The sequence below is a fragment of the Podarcis cretensis genome (assembly GCF_951804945.1).
Source record: "Podarcis cretensis genome assembly, chromosome: 3".
Taxonomy (NCBI): Eukaryota; Metazoa; Chordata; class Lepidosauria; order Squamata; family Lacertidae; genus Podarcis; species Podarcis cretensis.
In genome coordinates, this window is record NC_137172.1 from 9,011,635 (window position 1) to 9,030,693 (window position 19,059).

Consider the following 19,059-nt stretch of genomic DNA (forward strand, 5'->3'; position numbering starts at 1 on the left):
GCATGTGTTTATCCATGCTGGGAATCAGTCTTGTGAAACAGCAACTCCACAGCTTGGATTCTGATTGGGAAATGCAACTTCTACCACAAATGCTTAGCAGAAGCTGCATTTACTGGCATTTTAAGTAGGAGGCACTTTCTATACTCCTGATTGCAATGAGGAAAAGGAATTGCATCAGAATGACAGTTTAGGGGGAAGTTACCAGTTGGTAGACATTTTAACTAGGTCGAAATGTAATTGGGTCTCTGACCACACACAAACAAAGCAGATGAGAGACTAGAGTTTTTTAAATTTTTCTTTGAAAAGATGATATTTTACAATACATACAAAAATACTCTGAATATACATTATCTTTTTTCCCCCTCATTACAAAAACACAAGACAACACGTAATTTAAGATTTGTAAACAGTATTTGTTCCTAACACTTCTAGAGATTGATTTGAAGGTGGAGAGCAAATTTTGGGAGATATTTTGGCAACATGAGTGCAGTGGTGTTAAATTGGGCAGTGTTGATTCTAGGCAAGTTATTCATAATAGTACGTTGTCCAGACTCCAGTAAAACTCAATATTCCAGCCCTGCCTGCATTCATAGTCACAGTTGACAGAAAATAGGTAAACTAAAAAAGGCAGGTCAGGAATTTTTATATAATCTGGACAAGGTATGAGCAATAGTTTTGAGATTTCAGCCAATAAAACTCACAATCCAAATTACTTGTGTTAAGGCCATACAGCAAAGCCTTCAGACTGTTCCAAAGTTCAAGTGTCAGAAATTATCCTAGACAATTCAGTATTGTGGCAGATTAAAGTTTTTGCTTGAATTTTAATTTTTAAAAAAAAAAAAAACCCAGAGTGCAATCCAATTAAAACTGAATCACATTTAACTCTCATGGATTTCAAATAGGACCAGGGAAGAGGAGTAGTGAGAGAAAGCCATGCTCAACTCTCATTACGATCCATGGAGCATTTATGTTCTTAAACTATGGGTGGATTGTGTTCTAGGTTTTCGTTTTGTGGGCCTCCATGGGAAGCAGTTTTTATGGGACATGAACACAGTGCATAGCTATAGGTGCCTAATTCTACAAATTTGCATTTCAAAAAGAGAAGCACCCTTGACACACAGAGATTCTCCTGTGCGTAAAATTATTCCAATCAATTTCACAAGAATCACCTAATTCATGAAACCTATCAGTTTAAGTAGAGCGGTCTCCACCTTTCCACGCTGCTAAAACTGCTCGTGGGTTTCCTGATTAGAGCTGCCAACTGCGTAAAGAATATGTTTTAAGGGGGGAGATCCAGACTGCCTGTGCTACTGGGGAATCCAGTGGAATCCAGTCCACCATAGCCAAGCTGCCTGCATGACACCCCTTTCGGGAAAAATAGGCACAAGACATTTTTTTTTTTGGATTTTTATAACAAAAGACGTTTTCCACTCAAGACAACACGAGACTTAAAATGAAGCTATGCATCCGCACAGTGAACATGAAGTAGACACAGTCCAAGGGAACAAATATCCAAATCACAGGCACACGGGGCCATGGATTTTGGGCAATAGCATCTTGGAATATATATATTTTTTGGCAACAGTTCAGATGGTGCAGCACCTGCAGAGTGAAATTTACAGAAGATTAAATCAGTTTAAACAAAGATAAGGTGCATTGCATTGCATTGCGCAATCCACTGAGCTCAGAACTTGGCTACACTCCACTATCCATGATGTCAGGCAGAGGACTTTCCCAACTGAGATCTTAGCTGGAGGTGCACCACCATTTAGCTGTGGCCCCTATTTCCCTGCTTTAAATCAGGGATAGGGCACCTTTTCCCCTCTCTCCCATCTCAAGGGCCACATTCCCTGGGGGGATATCTAACAGCAGAGGCTGGAACAGGAGCACACACACTTCTGCTACACACACACCCTTCCACTCTCTTCCCTCCTTTCTCTCTCCCCCCCCCCCCCCGCCACCGGGCTGGATTTAGGTGTGATGAGGCCCTAAGCTACTGAAGGAAATGGGGCCCTTTATATGCCCAGCTGTTCTTTGTCAACAACAAATTGTTGCTGTTTTTTGTGTTGAATATCTGCTATATGCTAATTTATGGACCTGATAGGTATCTAAAGCTATCAAAATGAATAAATTATGTATGACATGAAATCAATCAGTAGGCATGAGACTCATACCCTAAAATCTATGCTGCCTGATCATCAGTCTACAAGCACTCTTTAGCATTAGATAACAGGTACAACAGCTTGACCTACATTCAACTGTGCTGCACTGCAGCTGCATGCTACGTGTTGCCATGCAATCAGTCCATGCAGATTGTAGGCACCCTATATATAGGTAAAGGTAAAGGGACCCCTGACCATGAGATCCAGTCCTGACTGACCCTGGGGTTGCAGCGCTCATCTTGCTCTATAGGCCGAGGGAGCTGGCGTTTCTCCGTAGACAGCTTCCGGGTCATGTGGCCAGCATGACTAAGCTGCTTCTGGTGAACCAGAGCAGCGTACGGAAACGCTGTTTACCTTCCCGCTGGAGCGGTACCTATTTATCTACTTGCACTTTGAAGTGCTTTCGAACTGCTAGGTGGGCAGAAGCAGGGACCGAGCAATGGGAGCTCACCCCGTCACGGGGATTCGAACCGCCTACCTTTTGATCGGCAAGTCCTAGGTTCTGTGGTTTAACCCACAGTGCCACCCGTGTCCACTCTAGATATAGAAATGAGCAAACCAGTGATATTTTGGGGAGCAGGCTAGCAGGCGGGGCCCATTACTTACATCATAGGAGCCTACACAACACAAAACACTGTTGCTGTCTGTAGGTTTTATTTTATTTGTTTTCTTATCTTATATTTTTATAGGTTTTTTCCCTTTAAATTTTTTTAGGGTCCCCAAGAGAGTGGGGCCCTAAGCTATAGCTTGTTTAGCTTATACGTAAATCTGGCACTGCCCCCTTCTCCCCAGCCTCTTCACCCTGCACAGCAATTCAGCTCAACATCAACCAGCAATGGTGGTTTTTAAGCCTAACTGCTATGCAATGTCAGGGGTGTGTGATCTTTTAGGGGGAAGTTAATCCAGCTGCAACCTCATCTCCCTGGAAAAACTGTCATCCATCCAATAAAGGGACCCCTGACCATTAGGTCCAGTTGTGGCCAACTCTGGGGTTGCGGTGCTCATCTCGCTTTATGGGCCGAGGGAGCCGGCGTACAGTTTCCGGGTCATGTGGCCAGCATGACTAAGCCGCTTCTGGAGAACCAGAGCAGTGCACGGAAACGCCGTTTACCTTCCCACCGCAGTGGTACCTATTTATCTACTTGCATTTTGGCGTGCTTTCAAACTGCTAGGTGGGCAGGAGCTGGGACCAAGCAACAGGAACTCACCCCGTCGTGGGGATTCGAACCGCCGACCTTCTGATCGGCAAGTCCTAGGCTCTGTGGTTTAAACCACAGCGCCACCCGCGTCCCCCTCCATCCAGTACTTAGGGCTTAAAAACAGTGTCCGTTGGAACAAATGGAAGCTTTTAAACACAGTGTCATTGCTGGACAGGTACAAGGAAAGCCAAGGAGACGAGGCTGTAACACAGATGGGGAGGGCCTCGTGGCTGCACTCGCCCCACAGCTCCCATCCCTGCTTTAGGTGTCGCCCGCATGGATGGAATAAATAAGATACCTTTTAAATACGTTGCTGTTTTATGGTGTTGCTGATTGGCAACTGGTTAAGTTTTGTGTGTGTCGATTTCAGGATTGTACTGTGTATTTTAAGTGTGTAAGCTGCTTTGGGCATTTTCTCTTAAGAAACAATAGCGGACTGCAACCTGGTCAAATAAGTGTGTGTGTGTGTGTGTGTGTGTGTGTGTGTATGTATGTGTATATGGTCGGCGGTTCGAATCCCCACAACAGGGTGAGCTCCCGTTGCTCAGTCCCTGCTCCTGCCAACCTAGCAGTTCGAAAGCACGTCAAAGTGCAAGTAGATAAATAGGTACCGGTGGGAAGGTAAACGGCGTTTCCGTGTGCTGCTCTGGTTTGCCAGGAGTGGCTTAGTCATGCTGGCCACATGACCCGGAAGCTGTACGCCGGCTCCCTCGGCCAGTAAAGCAAGATGAGCGCCGCAACCCCAGAGTCATCCATAACTGGACCTAATGGTCAGGGGTCCCTTTACCTTTACACACTTACACACACACACACACACACACACACACACACGTTTTAGTAGCTTAATCCATCAGTTAAGTCTGCATATAAAGTAAATAATATTTCTGAAGTATGAATCAGGCTGTGTTATAGTTCAAGACACACATCCTATTAGGGCATTTTAAAGAGAAGGCCTCTTGAGAAGAGAGATTTAAGAGATTTAGGATCTCCAACACCCAGGGCAACTACAAACACATGCAAGAGTGAGATACACAAACACACATATGGATGTTACTGAACCTGGGCACCTTTTCAATTGCTTAGAATATTTTTTCCAAGTAAGTCCAACTGTTACAGCCCAAGTAATATGCTTTTAGAATGACATGTGAAACGAAATAATATTGCAGCAGCCATTAAAAACACATTTCACTTAACATTGCCCGAAGAGGTGCCTGCTATCGGTTGAGCGTCAGCCTGATGGAGTTTTTAACAACACGAACTCCGCTTGCTGGAATCGGGGAGGATGAATCTGGTAACTCTTTACTGGAAAGCCGCTGCGAAAGGAAAACGGAAATCAGATGTGTGAAGCTGAGATTCCAGGAGTTCAGGTAGAAAAAGACACATCCGTGGACCCTGGCACTGATCCTGCGCTGCTGTGTCTTTCACCTTCCAATGCTCAGCTACTATTCTTCTTCTAAAATAACACAGCTGAGTGTTACGGTTTTTATATTTCATTATCAAGGTCTTTTAAAACTAATTTAACCCCTAGTCTAGGAAGCAAAGCTCTCGAGAGGCTGAAATTTGGGATTTGAACATGCATATCACCAAAAGCAAATGTTTGGCACTAATTTTTAGGGGTAAAGAATATATATGGATGTCAAGTAAATATTTAAGGCCTTTAAGCCATAGGAACTATAGCTCCATTTCTGGTTCTTCTTTTAAAACTAAGGGGGCTCCAAACAGTACCTGTGATCTTAATGTGCCAGAAGTTGGAACCAGTGTGGTGTCTCCCAGGCTGCGCTGAAGGGATCAGAAGAAGAAAAACCTAGTCAGTATTTAAAGACAATGAACAGTGAATTACAGCCAGAAGCGGATAAGTCTGTAACGTTGTGCAATTACTATCCCCCCACATGCAACTTCAAAATCTTGAAGCACAAAACAAGACATGCCCACTCCAAAGGAATAAGAGTGGACTTTGGATTAAATAGGCTTTGAGACTGCAGCCTCATAGCAACCATGAAGGATCTGGAGACACCATTAAGGTGAAATCTGTCTGGAAGCCATGTGAAATAGCCTTTTACAGCATTCCTAAGACTTATCACAGCTACAACAGAAAGTGTTGTTATTGTTTAGTCGTTTAGTCATGTCCGACTCTTCGTGACCCCATGGACCAGAGCACGCCAGGCACTCCTGTCTTCCACTGCCTCCCGCAGTTTGGTCAGACTCTTGTCCGTAGCTTTGAGAACACTGTCCAACCATCTCATCATCTGTCGTCCCCTTCTCCTTGTGCCCTCAATCTTTCCCAACTTCAGGGTCTTTTCCATGGGGTCTTCTCTTCTCATGAGGTGGCCACAGTATTGGAGCCTCAGCTTCAGGATCTGTCCTTCCAGTGAGCACTCAGGGCTGATTTCCTTCAGAATAGATAGGTTTGATCTTCTTGCAGTCCATGGGACTCTCAAGAGTCTCCTTCAGCACCATAATTCAAAAGCATCAATTCTTCGGCGATCAGCCTTCTTTATGGTCCAGTTCTCACTTCCATACATCACTACTGGGAAAAGCATAGCTTTAACTATATGGACCTTTGTTGGCAAGGTGATGTCTCTGCTTTTTAAGATGCTGTCTAGGTTTGTCATTGCTTTTTGCCCAAGAGAAAATGGAAAGTGCTTCTCCCTATATCCATCCAGTGCTGCTCGGCTGACATTTGATCCAGTCCTTTCGGCTCTATAGCTACTACACAAAAGTGGAAAAGGTTGGAGGTTCCTTCAAGGCGGCAAACACAAGTCATGTTAAAATCTGCCTCTGGAGCCCTTCAGGCAAGTTGTGTTACTTATGCTGTAAAAACCTGTTAACGGCCTCTGCGAAGTCCGAACGGAGTTGAGTATTCAGATGTCAGGATCCTTCCCTCCCCCTATGCATGCTTCCGTCAGTATGAGGCTGCAATCTTAGGCATTGTTTCAACATCTGTCATGTAACATCAGGCCACTCTGACCAGGTACTTGCCGTTCCTACATCTTTTAGCCGTTTGAACCCGTCTTGCAAGGCAGGTGCATGACCTCTCTTGTTCATGGAAATGTTCTTCACGCTTGCAGAAGCCACTCCATCCAGATGCTGCTGATGGTTATGGGCAGGTGTGGGAGCCACATCTGGCTCTACAGCCTTGGAGATACTGTAGCTGCCTGGAGAAGGTGCAGCCATGTTATCTGCAACTGTGGAATCCGGCACTGCAAAAAAGAAGAATCTTTTAAAGTTTTTAACTTATGGATTTCCAACAAAGAACTCTCGCCAATGCCTTCTTCTGCCACAGTGCGGTTATGGTTCGAATATATGTTTTTTAAACAACTGAATGTTTTAATTCTTTTTTTTAAAAAAAATGAATGTATTGTTTAAACTTTATTTTGCAAACCACCCTGGGATCTTAATGGATGAAGGATAGTAGCGGAAATGACGCGGGAGGCTGCAGTTATGAGTTACTGGGCTCTGCAGCCACAGCGGGTGCTGTGATTCTCCAGAGTTTTTATTTTACCCCTGGAGGCACACTCCATTGTCTCTTGAGACAGACGGGTGCCAAAAAGAATAGATGATTTTTCACATTTTAGACACAGTACGTGGACCAACTACCGGAATGGACAAACCTTGAGAAGACATCAAAGGCTGAAGGACGTTCGGTGGCTTCTCTCTGTTAGTACAGATGGTGGTACTTTGAAAGACAGCATTCCTGTGTAAAGCAGGAATAAGGGTAAGGATAATTCCCTGGGTAAGGAACATGTCTTGACATGTGTTAGGCTCTATAGGTCTGGCACAACGTCACCATAAAAACCACTTCTGTTCAAATAAATAGAGACAAAAGATTTTGCTGTAAGTCGGTTCAGTCAGTTAACATTAAGCAGATTTAAGAACGTAAGAAAAGGCTGCTGGATCAGGCCATAGGACCATCTAAAGCGGCACTCTACTCTCACAGTAAGTCAATGCCTCTGGGAAGCCTGCAATCAGGAACTGAATGCAACAGCGCTCTCCACACCTGAGATTGCAGGCAACTGGTATTCAAAGGCATCCTGCCTCTGACAGTAGAGGCAGATTTAAAAGGCAGCAAAGACCCGAGTCTTTACAGCGGTAGAATAATCCAACATGGTTCAAACACACACAGAGCTACAGAATCTCCAAAGCTGATCTGTGTGTCCTCCATGAACCAACCTGAATTCATAACGGAAACAAGACCCTGGGTGAGTGCCTGGAATCTTGCTACAGCTTGGCAGAAGATTGTGTGTAACAATAGGAAGAATTTGGCCTTGTGGAAATTAACTCAAAATTGATGGACCCAGCGCCAGGCATTCTCAAATGCAGGAGCGGTTGCAGGAGTCTCTTGCAACAATGGCCTCCCCATAGTCTTGTGGCACCTTAAAGGTAAAGGTAAAAGGACCCCTGACCGTTAGGTCCAGTTGTGGACGACTCTGGGGTTGCGGCACTCATCTCACTTTATTGGCCGAGGGAGCCGGCGTACAGCTTTCAGGTCATGTGGCCAGCATGACCAAGCCGCTTCTGGAGAACCAGTGCACGGAAATGCCGTTTATCTTCCTGCTGGAGCGGTACCTATTTATCTACTTGCACTTTGATGTGCTTTTGAACTGCTAGGTGGGCAGGAGCAGGGACCGAGCAACGGGAGCTCACCCCGTCATGGGGATTCGAACTGCCGACTTCTGATCGGCAAACCCTAGGCTCTGTGGTTTAGACCACAGCGCCACCTGTGTCCTTAAAGGTAAAGGTAAAGGTACCCCTGCCCGTACGGGCCAGTCTTGACAGACTCTGGGGTTGTGCGCCCATCTCACTTAAGAGGCCAGGGGCCAGCGCTGTCCGGAGACACTTCTGGGTCACGTGGCCAGCGTGACATCGCTGCTCTGGCGAGCCAGAGCCGCACACGGAAACGCCGTTTGCCTTCCCGCTGGTAAGCGGTCCCTATTTATCTACTTGCACCCGGAGGTGCTTTCGAACTGCTAGGTTGGCAGGCGCTGGGACCGAGCAGCGGGAGCGCACCCCGCCGCAGGGATTCGAACCGCCGACCTTTCGATCGGCAAGCCCTAGGCGCTGAGGCTTTAACCCACAGCGCCACCTGCGTCCCTTAAAGACTAGCAAATATAGCACAAGCTTTCATGGACACAAGTCCTCTTTGCCAGATCAAGTGGCTGAGCATTCCTGGGTCTTAGGACAGAAGCGAGGCTTTGAAAATGGTACAAGCATTGACATTTTTTTAAAAAGGTAAAAGACCCCTGGATGGTTAAGTCCAGTTAAAGGCGACTATGGGGTTGCTGTTAGCATGCAACCAAGGAAAAGGGGCAATTGGCAGGTCCCCAGCTGGCTCCAGCCCACCGGCCAGTGTGCCAAGCAAACTCCAGTCCTTGGTTCAGCATGAATCTGTGACCTGAGCTTCAGAAGCTAAGGCACGCTACTCAGCAGAGTAAAAGCTGCCCAAACAGAAGTGGCAGGAGAGGCTGTGTGAGCATATTTACAAGCAGTTTATTCAGCGTACATCAGGACAAAAGGAAACATGTCTGATCCCCTTCGTGTCCAAAGCAAGACAGCTAAAGCAAAAGCTATACACAAACGGAAGTTCCCAGCAAGCTGTGCTGGAGTGTGAACAGGCATGTGACACACAACAACCATGCTTGTTCCTTAAGGCGGAACGGAATATCCCAACAGTAGCAGCGCTCATCTCACTTCAGGCTGAGGGAGCCGGCGTTTGTCCACAGACAGCTTTCCGGGTCATGTGGCCAGCAGGACTAAGCCGCTTCTGGAGCAACGGAACATTGATGCGGCAACACAGAATGTATTAAGACTATGCCCACCTTTCAACTTCTTTTGTAGAACTGCTGCTGGGTTTTGCCATGCTGCTGAAAGGGGGAAGAGCCCTGGATTGTGTCCCAACGCCTACGTCCCTGTACCTGCCCAAGCAGCCATCATCCGTAGATGTGCTTCTCAACACAGGTCCACCAATGTTTTGGCTTATGTCTGGCATACTCTGTTGAGAAAAACTGACTTAAGTTCGCAGACCTACAACTAAAGGGTTTGTTTTTTTAATAAAAATAAAATGTAAAGTCCAGAATTTGGGCTCACCTTTTTTCTCTTCTGCAAGACATCTGCAGGCAAGTAATTGTGGAGCTGTTTCTTCCTCACGTGAGCAGCTTCGATCTTCATGCCTTCTTTCAACAGGCTGATATTATTCGCCTGCCGATAAACTTAAGGCAGAAGAAAGAAGGTCAAGCAGATCAAGGAAGCCTGCACAGCAATGTGAGCTGCCGCTTATTCTGCTGCAGCGACAGCCTCCTCCATTCACAGCCCATGCAAGCTCTGTCCCACAGCGAAGTACCGTATTTTTTGCTCTACAAGACTCACTTTTTCCCTCCTAAAAAGTAAGGGGAAATGTGTGTGCGTCTTATGGAGCGAATGCAGGCTGCGCAGCCAGAAGCCAGAACAGCAAGAGGGATTGCTGCTTTCACTGCACAGTGATCCCTCTTGCTGTTCCAGCTTCTGAGATTCAGAATATTTTTTTTTCTTGTTTTCCTCCTCCAAAAACTAGGTGTGTCTTGTGGTCTGGTGCGTCTTATAGAGTGAAAAATACGGTACACTGTGGGGCTTACAGAACAGGTGCACAGATGAAGGCATGCCCTGGTAGTTTGGCTACCAAGCTGTTCTAATAGCTCTTAGGGGGCACTACTGCCTTTTAAACAGCAGGAGCTAAGAGCTAAGGGAGAGAAGCAGTACAGACGGCGATTTATTGGGAGGGGACTGTGACTGGTCACTAGGGTACATCGGATGGGCAAATATGACCTCGCAGTGACCAAGATCAAAGAACGTCCCTTATATTGCCAGAAAAATATTTTTAAGCGAACCATAAGGGCAGTGACAACTAAAAACGATCTAAACTCTATGTACACATCTACATGTGCCCCATTATATTTTAAACTTAGAGAGGCCTATGAACACACATCTTATTTTAATGAATTGACTTTTCTGCAACGTCGGAAAGCTTTTACAGAGTTGCGATCAAATACAATAAACTCTGCTTATAGAGATGGGAGACACAGAGGCATACCAACAAACGAATGTGTTTGTATTAGGGGATGTCCTGAAGTGCATTATATCTTGCACTGCCCCTTATATAATGAAGCAAGAGGAAGATTTTTAGCACCTATAATGACAAGGTCCCCTGGCCAGAACCCCTCTGACATGATTTTATATCTGCCCGCACACAGATAAGTATGTGACCTGGCATGTAGCACTCTTTGCAACTGCCGCTAGGAAAATTAGAGCAAATTATATCACCAAGGTAGCTACCAACTGTAAAGGAGATGAATTTATTTGACCCTATCTACATCAAGCTATATTCTATCTTTATCACCAAACTCTGAATATAATTGCACATTGTATTAATTAACATTATTTTTAATATATTAGTGGCCATGTGATAATTTTAGCTTATAAATTTTGTTTAATGTCTTAACTTGTATATTAAGGTACTTTTATAGCTCTGTTTAGAGTAGGTAATGTTCTGATAATATAAATGTTTTAAGCTTTTTGTATCAATCCAGCATATTTTCTTTTAATTGTTGAATGATTCTGTGTAAATTGCGGCAGCCTTTGGCTATGTGAAATAAAACTGACTGACTGACTGACTGATAGGTAAAGGGACCCCTGACCATTAGGTCCAGTTGTGGCCGACTCTGGGGTTGCGGCGCTCATCTCGCTTTATTGGCCGAGGGAGCCGGTGTACAGCTTCCGGGTCATGTGGCCAGCATGACTAAGCTGCTTCTGGCAAACCAGAGCAGTGCACGGAAACGCTGTTTACCTTCCCGCCGGAGCAGTACCTATTTATCTACTTGCACTTTGACATGCTATCGAACTGCTAGGTTGGCAGGAGCAGGAACCGAGCAACGGGAGCTCACCCCGTCACGGGGATTCGAACCGCCAACCTTCTGATCAGCAAGTCCTAGGCTCTGTGGTTTAACCCACAGTGCCATCCGCGTCCCTCCGACTGACTGATACCGGAAGTCAAAATAAGAGAGCCCAGTGTGGCCCTTGAAACTGCAGAGGTTGGGGAAGAACTGTTCTGTTCTCCATCGAAGCACAGCTTGGGTAGCTACTTAGAATGTGAAGGCACCACACAGAATCCCAGCAAGTTCCAGCAGTAGCAGCATTGGAAGGCAGGAGCGAAAGCTTTAAGCTTAGCACGGTATATTTTGAGAAGCTCCCATGAAACGCACTGACCCTCTCGCCACCCTCCAGTATTTCAGTGCTTCCAAGAGCAGATCTGTCATGTTCATTGTAAACAGAACTGATTAGATGTTATGGGCTAAGGGGGAATACCCGCAATCAAGGAATAAAACCAGGAGGTTGCAGAGGCACAATAGTTAGGTGGCATTAAGGAATGAGCGAGTTTCCAGCACTAGATTAGCCAAGATGGTGCCCTCTGGCTTCCAGTTCCCATCAGCCCCAGCCAGCATTCCCTTTGATCTGGGACAACAGGTGTTGTAATAGTTACAGGTAGGTAGCCATGTTGGTCTGCCGTAGTTGAAACAAAATAAAAAAAATCCTTCCAGTAGCACCTTAGAGACCAACTAAGTTTGTTACTGGCATGAGCTTTCATGTCTTCAGATACCGCAACATCTGGAGGGCACCATGTTGGCTAACCCTGCTCTAGGGCCTTTTCTTTCAAAATGAGATGAAGAAACAAAGTTTTTCTGAGCACAGTGGATTATACTGTTATGTTGCAAACAGAGTCGCTGGATGGTTAGCAAGCAATGCTTCTTTCTCATATTTCACAAGACTAAGCACATAACCTCATCAGAAGGCTTGTCGAGTTGAAAACAAACACACACACACACACACACACACACACACACACACGGGGGCAGTGGGAGAAAAGCTTCCAACTCCCAGCAGAACTTGATTCTTCAGTTAGTATAGGCACTAATTTATACTGAAGTGAGGCAACCCTTTGGGAAACAGGCAAGCGACCTTAGCCCATTCAGTGGCAGGACTTTCACCAAGAAGAGAAGGGGTTTGTTTACCTGTGTCCGTGAACGACTGGATATCGTAGGTCAAGTCAACGCAGACACTCTCTGCATTCTCCGCTTTCTTAAAAATTATCCCCAGAAACCATACAGACACAAAGTCGCTCCTGAAGGGAAAGTTCCAGGACAGCTGAACTGAACTGAAAGGACTGGCGAGATGTCAGCAAAGTTGCAGCAATGCAGGGATGGCCAAGGAAAACCAGCATGATGCTTCAGTAATATTGAGGCAGGGTAGAGAGCTCCAGGTGTCACACAGGAACAGGCAGGGCTACACTGCAAGGCTCTGAATCGCTATGCTTCTCTTGTTACCCTATTGCAGGGACAGGGCACTTACAGACGTGAGAATCAGCTGGCAGATACTCAATTCTTCCTCTACCTACCAAGCAGCTCTGCAAAATGCATTCTCCTAAGCAGGAGTCCCCTGCCTGCTTTCTGGCTCAGGAAAAGGCAGGCTGCAGGGAAGGAATAGCCAGTAATCGGGGATTTGTTGGCACTCACGTTCATATCGGCCATAGCTGTCAATGTTTTCCTTTTTTAAAGGGAAATTCCCTTATACCGAATAGGATTCCTCGCAAGAAAAGGGAAAATTTGACAGCTATGATATCGGCTAATCTTTCCCTGAAAAATTCCCTTCCAAGGACTCCTCAAGGGAATCTGTTCTTGCCATCACAACAAGAAGTTTACACCCCAATGCCGCCACATTTTCACGGGCCCAAGTAGCCAACGAAGCATCAACTCACTCTTTGAATTTTTCCTTACTCCCTGGGAAGGACTGCGGATTCACTTGGGCGATTGCAATACATTCATTCCGTTCCATGTTTCCAACAAGCACACGGATTTTCGATTCTACCAGGCCGACCCTAAAAACACAAACACGAGAAAAATGCAAAATGAAGTTTCAGTTAACAGTTTTACTGAAGGCTGCCCGATTTACTTCTAACCACCAACTGAAGGGTGACACCACGTGGCCCAATGGGTGTACTGCAACAAACCAAAGTTTTAAGACTGGACCAGGAGGTGCACGTTTTTGGTTTACAGGCAACTCCAATTTATGCAGGGGTTACGTTCCAAGGCACCGCATATTTAAGTGACATCACATGCATCTGAAAAAGCCTGCAAGCACCCCACCCTGTCCCCTTTTGTAATGTTTTCGGCCTGCTTCTGGGTTCAGCGTGATGCGTGTGTGGCCATGCCTGTATTGTTTTACAGTGGTACCTCAGGTTACATACGCTTCAGGTTATACGCTTCAGGTTACAGACTCCGCTAACCCAGAAATAGTACCTCAGGTTAAGAACTTTGCTTCAGGATGAGAACGGAAATCGTGCTCTGGGGGCGCGACAACAGCGGGAGGCCCCATTAGCTAAAGTGGTGCTTCAGGTTAAGAACAGTTTCAGGTTAAGAACGGACCTCTGGAACGAATTAAGTACTTAACCCGAGGTACCACTGTATTTATTTAAGCTGGGTGCCCCAACTCTCATACTCAAGGTAACTTAGAAATAAAAAAATCAAAGCATGCTCAAAGCAACCCCAATAATAAACCAAACAGTAGTGAGGTTTTTGCTTTGTTTGAAAGCACCATAAAGGCTGCAGGTCTGAGACCTCTGCATTTTACTCTGAGCTGAGCACTTGAATGTAAGTTATTGGCACAGTCATCAGACGTCCTGCCATTCTAGGGTAAGAAGCTCTGACGGACAGGGCATGACTCCAGCCTATTACCCTTGTTCACCCCCTCCCCAAATCATATTATCATCACATTGAAAATCTAACACCCAGAGTTTTCAGAGACTTCATAGAATCATAGAGTTGGAAAAGACCACAAGGGCCATCGAGTCCAACCCCCTGCCAAGCAGGAAACATCATCAGAGCACTCCTGACATATGGTTGTCAAGCCTCTGCTTAAAGACCTCCAAAGAAGAAGACTCCACCACACTCCATGGCAGCAAATTCCACTGTCAAACAGCTCTTACTGTCAGGAAGTTCTTCCTAATGTTTAGGTGGAATCTTCTTTCTTGTAGTTTGGAACCATTGCTCTGTGTCCGCTTCTCTGGAGCAGCAGAAAACAACCTTTCTCCCTCCTCTATGTGACATCCTTTTATATATTTGAACATGGCTATCATATCACCCCTTAACCTCCTCTTCTCCAGGCTAAACATGCCCAGCTCCCTTAGCCGTTCCTCATAAGGCATCGTTTCCAGGCCTTTGACTTACCATTCCAAATGGTGTTCTTCAGTTGAGGAACTAGCAGTCAACACAATGTAATGCCTGGAAACGTAAAGCAATGCTAATGTGATCTTTTTTCAACCATTTTAACAAAAGGCCTTTCCAAAGTGCTAGACAACTTTCACGTCCTCTTCAGCCTTTCTCCCATTTCTTCTGTAAGGAGAAGCCTATCCCCACATGTTTCCAATGGCTTACAGGTCAACATCGCTTCCCATTTCTGGCCTAGTTGCTTGGATCGATTTAATGCTTAAGAAGAGTTTAAAGCTTCTACCAAGGGGAAGCTCCATAAGAAGAATGGCTGTGGGATTAAGGAGTTTCTTTTATTTCAGCAGAGGGACGCAGGTGGCGCTGTGGGTTAAAGCCTCAGCGCCTAGGGCTTGCCGATCGAAAGGTCGGCGGTTCGAATCCCTGCGGCGGGGTGCGCTCCCGCTGCTCGGTCCCAGCGCCTGCCAACCTAGCAGTTCGAAAGCACCTCCAGGTGCAAGTAGATAAATAGGGACCGCTTACCAGCGGGAAGGTAAACGGCGTTTCCGTGTGCGGCTCTGGCTCGCCAGAGCAGCGATGTCACGCTGGCCACGTGACCCGGAAGTGTCTCCGGACAGCGCTGGCCCCTGGCCTCTTAAGTGAGATGGGCGCACAACCCCAGAGTCTGTCAAGACTGGCCCGTACGGGCAGGGGTACCTTTACCTTTACCTTTTTTATTTCAGCAGAATAAGATTGGTAATTAGGGCTGGGCGTACATATCTCAGTTCTGGAATGACTTCATCAGCTCCCAGTACATTTGAGCACAATTTTAAGTGCCAGTTTAAACCTTTGAAGGGCCCTAAGCGGCTTGGGGAACCAGGACGCGGGTGGTGCTGTGGGTTAAACCACAGAGCTTAGGACTTGCCGATCAGAAGGTCGGCGGTTCGAATCTCCACGATGGGGTGAGCTCCTGTTGCTCGGTAGCTGCTTCTGCCAACCTAGCAGTTCGAAAGCACGTCAAAGTGCAAGTAGATAAATAGGTACCACTCCTGCGGGAAGGTAAATGGCGTTTCCGTGTGCTGCTCTGGTTTGCCAGAAGCGGCTTAGTCATGCTGGCCACATGGCCCAGAAGCTGTACGCCGGCTCCCTCGGCCAATAAAGCGAGATGAGCGCCACAACCCCAGAGTCGGTCACAACTGGACCTAATGGTCAGGGGTCCCTTTACCTTTAAGCGGCTTGGGACCTGGGTACCTAAAAGATCACATCCTCCAGCATGAACCTGCCAGAGTACATATTAAGGCCTTCCTCTAAGGCAGGGATCAGCAAACTTTTTCAGCAGGGGGGCGGTCCACTGTCCCTCAGACCTTGTGGGGGGCTGGACTGAATTTTTTTTCAAAATGAACGAATTCCTATGCCCTACAAATAACCCAGAGATGCATTTTAAATAAAAGCAAACATTCTACTCATGTAAAAACACCAGGCAGGCCCCACAAATAACCCAGAGATGCATTTTAAATAAAAGGACACATTCTACTCATGTAAAAACACACTGATTCCCGGACCATCCGCGGACCAGATTTAGAAGGCAATTGGGCTGGATCCGGCCCCTGGGCCTTAGTTTGCCTAGCCATGCTCTAAGGCCCTCCACCATCAGAGGCAGGTGGGTGACTACCAGAAACAAGGAATCTTTGTTGTGGTTCCTTGCCTCTGCAACACCTCCCCCTAGGGAGGGCTGCCCAGTAACAAGCTTGTTCTTTTTTTCACAGAAGAATTTTTACCTGCTCTGCTGGGAAGTTATTGTTATTCTGATCTTACGTTGTTTTTAAACTTGTGTAAGCATTGCCAGCTGCAACTGCTTCAATAGGGGCTTTGAAAGCCCGGGTACTCTCACATACTTGTACTTTTGAAAGAAGTTGGACGGCTCAAGCAGCTTTGACCAGTCTGACTTCCCTTGAAGAATCTCGTCTGTAACCACAAGACCTGTAGAGACACAAAACTCTTCTGAGTTGGGTAGCCTGGGGTGCCTTCACAGAACTTGAACTGGGGGAGAACAAGTCTGGAAAGGGAACTCAAAGGCTACTTGGCTCAACTCATAGCACTGAGACTAAGGGGGAAACTTTCAAAGCATAGAGACACCCAGATGATACCCAGCTCTACCTCTCTTTTAAATCAGAACCAGTGAAGGCGGTGAATGTCCTTTGTGAGTGCCTGGAGGTGGTTGGAGGATGGATGGCGGCTAACAGATTGAGGTTGAATCCTGACAAGACAGAAGTACTGTTTTGGGGGGACAAGAGTCGGGCAGGTGTGGAGGACTCCCTGGTCCTGAATGGGGTAACTGTGCCCCTGAAGGACCAGGTGCGCAGCCTGGGAGTCATTCTGGACTCACAGCTGTCCATGGAGCTGCAGGTCAATTCTGTGTCCACGGCAGCTGTCTACCAGCTCCATCTGGAACGCAGGCTGAGACCCTACCTGCCCACAGACTGTCTCGCCAGAGTGGTGCATGCTCTAGTTATCTCCCGCTTGGACTACTGCAATGCACTCTACGTGGGGCTACCTTTGAAGGTGACTTGGAAATTACAACTAATCCAGAATGTGGCAGCCAGACTGGTGACTGGGAGCGGCCGCCGAGACCACATAACACCAGTCTTGAAAGACCTACATTGGCTCCCAGTACGTTTCCGAGCACAATTCAAAGCGTTGGTGTTTACCTTTAAAGCCCTAAACGGCTTTGGTCCTGTATACCTGAAGGAGCGTCTCCACTCCCATCGTGCAGCCTGGACACTGAAGTTCAATGCCGAGGGCCTTCTGGCGGTTCCCTCATTGCTGGAATTGAGGTTACAGGGAACCAGACAGAGGGCCTTCTCGGTAGTGGTGCCTGTCCTGTGGAACGCCCTCCCACCAGATGTCAAGGAAATAAGCAGATATCTCATCTTTAAAAGACATCTGAAGGCAGCCCTGTTTAGGGAAGTTTTTAATATTTAATGCTATATTGTTTTAAACACTCGATTGGGAGCCGCCCAGAGTGGCTGGGGAAACTCAGCCAGATGGGCGGGGTATAAATAATAAATTATTATTATTATATCAAGTCTTATGCAATCAAGAACCAGATACATCTCTCTTGGCCATCAGTATCCTCATCTAGACACAGTGCCCTTCCCACTTCCAACTTCTCCTTCTGTTTCCACTATCATAGAATCATAGAATTGTAGCACTGGGAGGGCCCCGAGGGTCATCTAGTCCAACCCCCTACAATGCAGGAATCTCAACTAAAGCACCCAACCACTGCTTCAAAAATTCCAAGGAAGGCGAGTCCACAACCTCCCGAGGGAGTTTGACCCTCGTCAGCCTGCATCTATGGTCTCTGGGAGAACCACACACTGCTAGCTCAAAAGTGTTTATACCCCACCATTTGGGAATATATATCAAGGTGGCTTCTGCCAACCTAGCAGTTCGAAAGCACCTCCGGGTGCAAGTAGATAAATAGGGACCGCTTACCAGCGGGAAGGTAAACGGCGTTTCTGTGTGTGGCTCTGGCTCGCCAGAGCAGCGATGTCACGCTGGCCACGTGACCCGGAAGTGTCTCCGGACAGCGCTGGACCCTGGCCTCTTAAGTGAGATGGGCGCACAACCCCAGAGTCTGTCAAGACTGGCCCGTACGGGCAGGGGTACCTTTACCTTTACCTTACTGTGTCTTCCGGGACGCAGGTGGCGCTGTGGGTTAAAGCCTCAGTGCCTAGGGCTTGCCGATCGAAAGGTCGGCGGTTCGAATCCCTGCGGCGGGGTGCGCTCCCGCTGCTCGGTCCCAGCGCCTGCCAACCTAGCAGTTCGAAAGCACCTCCGGGTGCAAGTAGATAAATAGGGACCGCTTACCAGCGGGAAGGTAAACGGCGTTTCCGTGTGCGGCTCTGGCTCGCCAGAGCAGCGATGTCACGCTGGCCACGTGACCCGGAAGTGTCTCCGGACAGCGCTGGCCCCTGGCCTCTTAAGTGAGATGGGCGCACAACCCCAGAGTCTGTCAAGACTGGCCCGTACGGGCAGGGGTACCTTTACCTTTACCTTGATCAAGGTGGCTTACCGTATTTGAATTCTTCTACCATTACCGCTCTGGTTGAAGTCGACACATTATATGTGGAGTTCTGTTGTGGATACGCTGGGGTGATGATCGGCATCAGGTGATACCTGTCTGATGGATTTACCTGTGGCAGGTGAAGGATTATAAGAACGTTAAGAACCCTTGCTGGGTTCAGACCAAGGCCCCATCTAGTCCAGCATCTTGTTCTTACGATGGCTGAACAGAGGCCCACGGGACACAAGGACACAAGGGCAACAGCGCTCTGCCCAGCCATGATCTCCAGCAACAGGCATTCAGAAGCATACTCAGCGTTTTTTCACAGCCATAATGACTAGTAGTCACTGAAAGCCTAATCTCCCGTGTGTGTATCTGATTCCCTGTTATGCCATCAGAGTTAAACT

General features: G+C 47.1%; 1 protein-coding gene across 3 annotated transcripts in view; it reads right to left on the reverse strand.

Moving 5' to 3' along the window:
• Positions 1-836: 836 nt before the first annotated feature.
• PAPOLG (poly(A) polymerase gamma) overlaps positions 837-19,059 on the reverse strand; it is a 44,810-nt gene continuing 26,587 nt past the window's right edge. Inside the window, exons 11-22 of one of the 3 annotated variants that reach the window (XM_079968645.1) lie at positions 18,662-18,782; positions 16,482-16,566; positions 14,611-14,664; positions 13,143-13,262; positions 12,400-12,509; positions 9,446-9,567; positions 9,178-9,350; positions 6,973-7,055; positions 6,341-6,561; positions 5,087-5,140; positions 4,555-4,674; positions 837-1,602 (exon numbers count right to left, since the gene is read on the reverse strand). In XM_079968645.1, coding sequence (XP_079824771.1) covers positions 4,576-4,674; positions 5,087-5,140; positions 6,341-6,561; positions 6,973-7,055; positions 9,178-9,350; positions 9,446-9,567; positions 12,400-12,509; positions 13,143-13,262; positions 14,611-14,664; positions 16,482-16,566; positions 18,662-18,782 — 1,242 coding nt within the window. In that variant the 3' untranslated portion in view covers positions 837-1,602; positions 4,555-4,575. Of the gene's footprint in view, positions 1,603-4,182; positions 4,675-5,086; positions 5,141-6,340; positions 6,562-6,972; positions 7,056-9,177; positions 9,351-9,445; positions 9,568-12,399; positions 12,510-13,142; positions 13,263-14,610; positions 14,665-16,481; positions 16,567-18,661; positions 18,783-19,059 lie in introns of those variants that run through there. The other 2 variants (XM_079968647.1, XM_079968646.1) reach the window with 2 other exon arrangements.